Source organism: Ruditapes philippinarum, unplaced genomic scaffold (assembly GCF_026571515.1).
Source record: "Ruditapes philippinarum isolate M1 unplaced genomic scaffold, ASM2657151v2 ctg8484_1_1_1_1, whole genome shotgun sequence".
Classification (NCBI taxonomy): Eukaryota; Metazoa; Mollusca; class Bivalvia; order Venerida; family Veneridae; genus Ruditapes; species Ruditapes philippinarum.
This window is the reverse complement of record NW_026864322.1, coordinates 27936-38572: the sequence shown is the minus strand read 5'-3', so window position 1 is coordinate 38572 and position 10637 is coordinate 27936. Positions and strand designations below refer to the sequence as shown.

The window sequence follows — 10637 nt, the reverse complement described above, 5'->3', positions numbered from 1 at the left end:
AGGTGATTCTTAAAGAATTGAAAAAAAAATCTTTCAATGCTATACTGTAACTTCATTTAATATTGTTTCCATGCAATTTTGTACTTTATAAAAATATATACTAGTAAATTAAAAAAACAAACAAAAACAAAAAACAACTTACCATTGAGCTTACCGGGACTTTTCAGGATCTCATTTCTCGACAAAAGGACTAAATATGAACTACACGCCAGCAGACTAGATGGCCTTCAAATATGATTGATTTACTACAGAATTCGAGAGCGAGAAATGAGTGGGCCGACACCTATGGAAGATAGATAATCTCAAATTTCCAAATGTTCGCCTTCTCATTGAACAATAAAAAATAGTACAAAGACTTACTGCAGCGAATGCTTTGATAAACAGTGTGTTTAATTCACATATTGCACGGTCAATATTATTTGTTGTGCTATTCTAAAATGTATACATGTACTTCATACAACTGAACAACAAAGCATTCATTCTACTTTTTATTTCATATATTACATATATTCAAATATTACATTCACCCGACTATTTCCGATGAGCTGGAAAAAAAGACAATAATATTTAGTTTTTTTGTTAATTTGCTGTAGTTACAATTAATTAATTAAAAACATTCAGTCATTACCACTAAAAGAACTAATTTGTAATTGATATATTGATATGATTCAAGTAACAGTGCACCATGCTTATTTTCGAAATAGTTTCTGTTATTATATAAACATGTTCATATAAAGCTATAAACGTATACTTGTATACTGCTCGTATAATATTTACCCAAACGAAAACACCTATCGTATACGAATGCCTTTTAACCGTAATGGCATTACGTGGCAGTTCAGGTATATGGCTTGAGGATCATTACAAGAGAAATTGATATATTGCACGGGAAAGGCTCGGGAATATTCTGCCCTAGTCAAATGTTTTAAGTCAATTTCCACATTTAAATTCATTTATAATTACTTTATTGTATATATATCAAAATGTTATTAATGTGCTAGGAAATATTTGAAAGTTATCGTTAAACAAAAGATGTCCTTCATTAACGTTGTTATCATCATAATCATCATCGTCGATGTCTGAATCGTCACCATTATTCTCCTTTTATCATCAACAGCATTATAGTTGCGGTTATCATCACTATTATTATAGTTGTCGTCATCATAAACATCACCAATGTCTTCGTCATCAACATCTCATTCGTCGGACTCGTCATTATTATCGTCGCCGTCATCATTATTAGCTTCGTCGCCATAATCATTATCGTCGTCGTCATCAATATTGTCGTCATAATTATTATCAGCATTACAATCGTCGTTATCATCATTATTATTATTATCGATGTCGTCATCATTATTGTTGTCATCATCATTATCTTCGTCACCATTATCATTATCTTTGTCGTCATTAGCTATATAGTCGTTGTCGTCGTCATCATCATCGTCGTTGTCGTTATAATCAACATTCAACATAATTATCGTCGTCGTCATCCCCACTTATAGCAATAACCACCAACGTTATTATCCACATCATCATGATTTATTAGTTATTTCCCTTGTTAGTAAGTCCGCCATTTAGAAGAGTGCAATTGAAATGGTTTCATTGTAGATTTTTGACAAGAAATAAAGGCCCAAATAGAAGTATTTAGCAGTTTAGACACAAAGCATATCATCTCATTGTATTAACGAAATTTTGTCATGATTAATCAAATACTATGCTTTCAGTCCAACGGATAAGTCGGATATATTGTATAAGTTGGATACGATTGATGGATAAGATGAATATAATGAAAAAAGTTAATTTGGTAGGATAGATAGCTAAGATAAAAAGAAAAAATGATAACATTTAGTTACATTACATCTGATTATGTTGTTACAATGTTTTATTCAAGTAATTAAATTAATTAATAATTAAAATAACGTGTGAACCATCTCCTCCCCTTAGCTTGTTGATGTTTTGGTAAACGAAACATTAGACCCTCGTAAAAAGGTAGACTTAGAAGAAGAAAACAACAACAACACACACCCGTCATCCTTTTCACAAATATAATGGAGTGCCAAGTGACATGGTGCATCATTCCAACTACCAGAGGATATATATGCACAGTTTTCGTCCATTCCTGCATTGTTAGGTTCGTTTGGAAACCAGTGTTGAAAACTCGTTGACGTTAGATGACGTCCACTGTCGTACCATAACCAGACTGATTCTTGTTGCATATCGCTTAAACCAGTCCAAAATGATGCTTTAGGGGTAAATAAAAACAGCCTTCGAAACAAATTATTTCAAACTGATATTAAAGAAACAACAGTATTCGGTGAATTCATGAAAAGTAAATAACTTTTAACAACATAAATAAAATGTATTTATGATATTAGAACACCTAGGAATTTAATACGTCTTATAGCAAATAGTTGCACTATTCTTTGCCAATATTGGCAACAGCAAGAAGAAATATTATGTAAAATATTTTCATTATTAGCTGCAAAATTGTGATCAAAATGTTTAAAAAAATAAGTGGAAAATTCACAAATTATACGGCGAAAATTTCAACATCATACTTTAGGCATGAAATAGACAACATTATGAGTTTGTATTGACATCACTTGGAAGATATTGGCGTTTAAGGATGTTCCAATAGTATTTATTGTTTCAAACTAGTAAAATAAATATTTTTATTACATCAATATTATTGTAATAATGTAATAAACTCTTATATAGCCTAAAATGTGGAGTGATAATTTACAATGCTCAATGTTTATAGAAAGCTGGGACTCAAAGTGTCATCTTTTGTCCCGGTAGAAAGTAAATATAAGGCATATTTATGTCGTTTCTTAAAGATAGATTCTACTCAAATTTGATATTTGAAAATATAAATAATTGTTACACAGTTTTTTTTTCTTTTCTTTTCTTTTTTTGTTTTTTGTTTTTTTTTTTGTTTTTTTTTTTAAATATTAAATTAAAATGTTTTGTAAATATCAAATTAACATGTTTGACTTCACACAAAGTAGATAATTTTAACTTTAAATAGCTTTTTACAGAAAGGACCAAATTTACTTTAATTTACTTTACCTTTAATAAGAAACGCAGCTTCCCATACAAAGTATGTACATTATTTTATTCAAATAATAAATAAGACATATTCAGCAGGAATTTGATAGATTTCAATGAATTTCTGCAACAAAAATATTTTACTCAATGTTGAGCATAGTTTATCTTTAACATTTTCCCTTTAATTGAATTACCTTTTAGTGCCGCGGCTTTTGATGCGAGATATGTGTTTTCTTCACTTGATTCTATCTCCACCAGATGTCCATCCAAATGTTGACATACCAACTGAAATAAAGTACAATCATAAAAGGCTTACTATCATTCTGTCAATCTAATAATATCGAGCCCATTATTTGTTATACATGTAGAAAAATGACGACATTTACAAGTGAATTTTGGCCAATCATATGACACTGGCATATAAAGTGATCTTACTGAAATGACAAACACGTGACTTTATTGAGGAATTAGATTTTGATTTCAGACATAATAATATAACTTGCAAATGAATAAAAAAGTGCAAGAATTAGTACATGGTAACGCAGAAAAACCAATAAACAATCCATAATCCAACTACTAGTATGGTCAAAGACAAAGACTTGTTGAAAACAGTTTAACTGCGTGGAATGGAGAAATAACAAAATTGACGTCATGTAGTTTATTAACGTCATTGACGTCATTCGACATGTCATCGCGTCAAAATTCCATTTAAATCGATGATTAGACCAAACATATATGATATTTACATGTTTCCTTTGTTTGATAAGAAATTTGTTGAGAGATTGTGGAAAACATGTTATATGATAATTCATTGTGTAATGAAAACTTACATCTGCTACAGGCATAGATTCTGTATCATGGCTGAAATGATAGCACGATGTTCCAAAATGTACCCACCCATCCGGGCAATTGCTTGCTATTTCAAAATACAAACATGCAATACATTGTAACATGATGCATTATTTGTAGTAAGTTGGTTCAGTTTTTAAATTTGTCAATCATGCTACTTGATTATTTTCTTTGACTCGATTGATTGTTAACATATATGTATTTTTACACTGTTATGTATGCACTTTTTGCGTCTGTGCTAATCCCATCCCTTCTATGTTCATTGTAGCTAATCGCGAAGCTACCAGTGCTTCCAGCGCTTTGATTTCATTTCAAGTGTGCTGATACATTATATATCACTTAATCGGCCCATCTCGTATTTTTGTGTATGTTTTGTTTATACCTTTTATTTTCTATTCTTTACATTTTTGTTGTTTTTTACTATTGTTGTTGTTGTTGAATTTTATGATTTTGTTAGGACAAAACAACTTGCAAGCGGTTATTTTACACAGACTTACTGAAAAATGTGTCATATAAACATTTTCTAAATCGATATTTAATACGAAAGGTTTCTAGTAGAGTCATCATAAATTATCGAAAATTCCGACTTTATCGCCACTTTTTATATGTTTTAAGGAACACATTACAGTGTATTATAATTTTAATGATCAAGCTTATATACGCCTTATGGATTTTTCATCTTTCTTAATATAGACAAACGGATGGTTTCTAAACAGACCATCAAAAGTTCTGAACAATATGGCACATCTCTTGTGTGTGTATTTGTTGTTTTTTTATACACGCAACCGATAGCCCATATGGGCTAGTCGTCCAGGAGAGTCTATTTAGAATTTGGAGGATAGTGCAAGATACAGGTACAGAAAGATGCCCCAATTCCAGAAGTTTCTCCTTATTCTTTAAGGTGACCAGTGTTATAACGGACCTTGAGTTTAAATCTCATTTGAATGACTGATTGGAGAGGTCATCAGACCTCTCCATAGTGTTCAGACTGATTGCTGGCGGCATCCATTTTTTGGTATCTGATTGTAGTGAAAAACGTAAAATCATTAGGAGCAGTCTACAAAAATTGTTTTCGCACGCTCCGTTTCAAAATACGACTTTACTTAAACGAAAAATTAACATCGAAGTGAACAAATCGGTACAAAGAAAAAACGGAAAATATCATTTATATGTTACTTAATTTTAGTTGGCTAGCACGGGAATCGAACCGACAGTGTCGAGATTACAATTAAGCGCCTTTTAAGAGACAGATATACATAAAGTTGTGTCAACTCGCTACTATCTTTGTAGATGCAGATAGCATTTTTTCCAGATTCATATAAAATAATTCAAAATACCTTAAATTAATATCATTTTTACGACAAAGTCCAAGTTTTGTAAATAAACTTTGATAATATTGTGCATGTATCATATGTATTTTACCAACTATTTCAAAATTACATTCTTAATCAGTCACTTTAAGAATAACAGTGCGCAAATGTACTCTATGTGTATGAACACGTATTATAAAGAGTTTTGATATAATATAAAAGTATTATTTTTATATACATACAAGCTGCAAATCCTAGCAGTAGCAATGATAGAAGTACTGTCGTCAGCGGAGACATTTTACACTTTGTATGAACTTAACCTAAGCGATGTGAAATCTTATCTTCTTTAATTTTATTGATAACAAGTTGTACTACATAAGCAACCTTCCCAGATCTTAACTTGTTTGTAGACTTTTCAGCTTTAGGGGCTTACCTCTCAAAGTGATTTTGCAGATTGTAATCAACGTCACATGATGATGAAAGTCACATGACGTAACGTCGAATATAAATATCTACCGTTACATAGAAAATCTTACGTCATTTTCTGTTTCTGTTTAATTTTAACTTTTCGTACCTAAGTTCGTTATAGTTTATCAAAAAATTATCAAAAGTGTACAAAATAATGAAAAATAAATTCAAAAGCTAAAAAATAATAAATATCAAAATATTGATAAAAATGTTTTCTCTGTACTGATAAAGGGAGATCACTGTGTAGGAAATTGCTTAAGAGGTATAAAAAAAACTCAAATATCAGATATAGACATTACCGAGAAAACTCGGTACAAATAGTGTGAACATTGTTCCTTTTTTTGACAAAAGTCTAAAGATATAAATTAATATGTTGAAATCGTCAACAATTAATAAACAAACAAACAAAAAAAAAACAACAACAAAAACAACAAACATACCCCCCAAAAAATGAAAAAAAAAATACATCACACAGTAAATGAAATAATTTAAATCCCGATAAATACATTTATTGTGTTTTATTTCTATAGATTTATTTAAGAGAGTTTAATTTACGTATTACAGTGTTTGTTACGTTAAAGTTTTTTCTCACGATTTTTTATTGAAAAAAAAATATATATTCGATCTTTTAATATAAAATGAGGAACTGTTAGATGATCCTTATTTAACTTGAAGGCACATTATGCCTCAAAAATCCATATTTATCTAATTCTTTACAAATGTCAAACATGTGTTAGATAATGTTTGAATAATGGATTTAGAGAATGTTAGATGTTTAACAGCTGATGAAAGTAGCGGTGAATGTGGAATATGTGTCGTAAAGGTAGCAAAATGTAAACAAAGTAGTATTTTGACTTCCATACAGAATACTAATTCATTATAATTATACCAACTGCAAATAGAGCAAAAGAAGCAAAGGAAATTCATCTATATGGCAAATTAATTTTTTTAAACAAAAATGATCTGAGGCATAGTGGGCCTTTAAACAAAAGTATATAGAAATGGTTGCTTGAATAAAAATTATAATAATAATAATAATAATAATAATAATAATAATAATAATAATAATAAAATAATAATGATGATGATGATAATAATAATAATAATAATAATAATAATAATAATAATAATAATAATAATAATAATAACAATAATAATAATAATGATGATAATAATAATAATAATAATGATAAAAAACTGGATATCTATACCGTATTTAAAATGCAAATTTTGTATGTTTCAATCTCTTATTATAAAGTCATGAAAGGTGCAACGAAACACGTCATTCTTAATATGATTATGACACTTTGATATTCTTAAGAAAACTTAAAATTGTATTATAACCTTCTTAATACATACAAAGTTCAGGCCTTCCAAGAAGAAATTAAATAACATAATTGCAAAATATTGTTGCGGTTTAACGTAACGGAAAATCCTGTTTTAACGTTAACGTCATAACGGCAAGGTTAATTATGATTGATGAAGATGTTTACACTACTTTATCACTACTGTATTATACTATAAAAATAATTGTTAGTTTCATGTCTTTGTATGAAGTGTTGCCTTTTTAAACCTTTCCATTTTAACTGACATTTGTAGCGTTAAAATTTTATTATTTACAAAACGTTCGACAAATTACTGCACGTACAACATGTACAATGATATTTTCTATTTGTTTAAACATGTTCTAAATCCATTATTAAAGCATTATTAAACTCGTCATGTTTACCATTTCTAAAGAATTAAAAAAATGTTGATATGTACCTTTTTTAATATATCCATTTTGCACGATGTTTGTAACTGAAGCCCTTTAATTATAAATCAAAGGCCCGGGAATAATAAATAAAAGGTAGCCCCTTAGTTAGTATGGTAAACGTCCGAGAATAATTCAAATAAATGATTTTGAAAATTATATTTACATACAATTTGATATGTAGCGTAGCTTTATTAAGCAAAAACGAAAGACCGGTGGTGACATTTCAACTTCTTGAATTTTTGGTTCATCTTGGTTCACGAATTCACAATAATTTCAACTTCATGAATTAACGATTTGAGCATACAAAATTTACGATTTTAACTTCATTAATTTAAGATTTCAACTTGATGAATTCACGATTTAAACTTTATGGATTCAAGATTTCAATTTTATGAATTCACGATTTCAACTTCACGAATTCACGATTCCAGCTTCACGAATTTTACTTCATAAACTCACGTTTTGAACTTCACGATTTCAAAATCGTGCATTCACGACTTTAACTTCGTGAAGATGAAATTTTGAATTCCTGAAATTGAAATCGTGAATTCAAGAATCTGAAATGTCCCCACCGATCTTTCGTAGGAGCTGATTTTAATCACTTTGTAATGTGATGTAAATAACTAAATTACATTACTTTCAATACTATAGATTTATACAAATATTTTCAATATCAAATATTAAATGTCAAAACAAAAGTTAAATGGTTGCGTCCCCTTGTTATTTGAACAGGACATTTAGTATTTTTCAAACTAATTAAGTATTCTTATCAAAAAAGTGTTTGCATTTAAACCTAAATGTATTTATGTATTTTATACTGTCATTAATTTTGAAGGCTGTTTTGATACATTAATGCGCACATGTTTTACCACACTAGACACAGAATTTATGTTTTTTGAAAGAAATAGGTAATTAACAACAACACAAAGCATTTTGTAATAAGAAATACGCATTTTTGTTTACGCTTCGACGTACAGTTCACATCCGGGACACGTTATTGACGTCAGCGTTTCAAGTGCATATAAATATATTTCTGATAAAGTATGTTTCAATAGCAATATACCTTTAAGCATAATGGCTATTATACAACGTGGTATTTTTCTTCTATTTCTAAATTATATCGGCGTTACTTCAGCTCAGCTAAACCTTAGAGATTTGCGTTTGGATTTATCACGTCGACTTCCGGACCGTTTTATTCCTCGAGAATTGCCAAGTGGGCCAATTAGAGAATTACCATGGATATTTCCTGAACCTATTAGATCAACTAAGAAGCCTATCGTAATACCGGTCGACCCACCGTTGTCAGGGAGAAGCGAAATGGATCTAGCGTTCATTATGGACGCCACCGGAAGTATGTCACCTTATATAAACAATGTGAAGCAACACATTAAGGATCTCGTCAACGAAATTGTTGCAAGCTCAAATACTGATCTCCGCATAGCATTTATAGAATACAGGGACCATAAACCGGAGGATAGAACATTTGTCACACGTACACATCAATTTACAAGTTCTGTGTCAGAAATGAAGACTTGGCTCAACGCTGCACGCGCAAACGGAGGAGGCGATGGACCGGAAGCGGTTGCAGACGGTTTGGCGCAAGCAAAAAATCTGAGATGGAGGCCTAATGCTGCTAAAATCAGTATCTTGATAACTGATGCGCCACCACATGGTCTGGTTCCATCAGAAGACAATTCTTTTCCAAACGGAACAGCTATTGATCCAATCGAAGTCGCCCATGAGTTGGCTAGAAAAGGTATACCAATTTATACGGTTGGATGTGAACCATCTATCATTCCCTACAAAGATTTCTTTATGGCTTTAGCTTTTCTGACAGGTGGACAGTACATTCCTTTGTCAAGACCTCATTTTCTAACTGACGCTGTGATAGGAGGCGCAAAGGAAGAACTTTCCCTAAAGAAATTTTCAGCGGATGTTCAATCGGAAATAAAGAAAGTTGCATCACGGGGCGCGGCCGTAGATGAGCAGCAGATTGCGCAGACGGTATTCAATAGGTTAAAAGGGCAAGGCGCTAAAACTCAACAACTTCTTAAAAACAGTAAACCGTTAGAGGGCGCGTCTGCTCAAGCTAAGGCTATGGCAACGACGTCCTCGTTACAGGAAGCTAGGAAACATTTTACGAAAGGTGCAGGGAGCACAAGTAGAGGTTCTGGTATATTGAGTGTTATTCCTCGCCGCCCTAGTTTCGGCGTTAGAAGAAGAATTGGAGGAAGTGGTGGTGGAGGCTCAGTTTCATTAAGTGACAGAATATCTGGTATTATGAGATCAGGATCTGCAGCTGGCCCAGACACTACATCTAGAATATCTTCCGGGTCAGGAATGTCTGCCGCAGACGAATCGTTCGCAGCTGTTGAGAAATCCATTAGTTTAGATCAGGTAAAACGTTTAGTACGGCTCGAGTCCGCTAAATTATCACGATGAGAACTGACGATTTTCTCTGTAAAGAAATAATACAATATATTTCTTTTATACAATCATTTGATTTTTTTTTTCAAAATACAAATTATGAAGAAAAAAATATTTTTGCAACAGAAATATAGCTTTTACACTTTAATAATGGGTACTATCAATTGGTTTATTGGTAAACTGAATGTAGTTGTTTGCTTTAATTATTAAATGCCGGATGTCATTTTGTTTTGCCATTATTAATACTGTTAAAAATATACCCATTTTAGACCATGTGCATTCATTTATTTTTTACTCAACTTAGTTGACTTGTATCTACAGCTTCCTATAATTGTGTATCTTAGAAACTGGCATTATTTTACGATCACAAACATGTAATAATTGAGATATCATTTTTTTTAAAAATGCAAATATAAAAAGTATATGTCTTTTCATTATTTTTATAGATCCATTGTTCTTTTATTGTTGTTGTGTTGTTTTTCACTTGTAATAAAATTCAAAACGTTGCCATATTTGTCAATACATCTTGTTGTTATTCCCCTTTGATCAATGTGTATGCCAGTAAGAACGTAAATATTTCTTAAAGCAGCACGCCTAAAGATTCCTTCTAATTTTCATGAAAAATTTGAAAATAATTGTGAAGTGAACAAAGATAATACTTTATATCATGCAAACGGAATTTAAAACCAAAGCAATTACTAAAAATAGGTTAAACATGCAAAAAATAATCCTTACTGCATTAGTAACGCAGTAGTAATATGGTGATAAATAATGCAAAA

At 31.0% G+C, this 10637-nt stretch overlaps 2 protein-coding genes across 2 annotated transcripts; one reads left to right on the top strand and one right to left on the bottom strand.

The window, feature by feature from the left end:
* Positions 1–475: 475 nt before the first annotated feature.
* On the bottom strand, positions 476–5764 carry LOC132725182 (CD209 antigen-like protein D). The gene is made up of 5 exons (XM_060710269.1): positions 5450–5764; positions 3879–3964; positions 3243–3333; positions 2026–2242; positions 476–545 (listed from the first exon to the last, which is right to left on the bottom strand). Exons 1-5 carry the CDS (start codon positions 5502–5504, stop codon positions 524–526), a joined length of 471 nt encoding a protein of 156 aa, XP_060566252.1. The 5' UTR covers positions 5505–5764; the 3' UTR covers positions 476–523.
* A 2702-nt stretch (positions 5765–8466) lies between these two features.
* LOC132725188 (uncharacterized) lies at positions 8467–10380 on the top strand. The gene has a single exon (XM_060710274.1). The coding sequence runs from the start codon at positions 8506–8508 to the stop codon at positions 9871–9873; it is 1368 nt and encodes a 455-aa protein (XP_060566257.1). The 5' UTR covers positions 8467–8505; the 3' UTR covers positions 9874–10380.
* The last annotated feature ends 257 nt before the right edge of the window (positions 10381–10637 follow it).

What these genes read in the sequence shown, in the direction of transcription:
- LOC132725182 (XM_060710269.1), bottom strand. Translation starts at nt 5,504, where the DNA reads ATGTCTCCGCTGACGACAGTACTTCTATCATTGCTACTGCTAGGATTT. An exon ending in ACTGCTAGGATTTGCAGCTT is followed by an intron (nt 3,965 to 5,449) that starts GTATGTATATAA and finishes ATTTTGAAATAG; the next exon opens with CAAGCAATTGCCCGGATGGG. An exon ending in AAAAGCCGCGGCACTAAAAG is followed by an intron (nt 2,243 to 3,242) that starts GTAATTCAATTA and finishes TTACCCCTAAAG; the next exon opens with CATCATTTTGGACTGGTTTA.
- LOC132725188 (XM_060710274.1), top strand. Translation starts at nt 8,506, where the DNA reads ATGGCTATTATACAACGTGGTATTTTTCTTCTATTTCTAAATTATATC.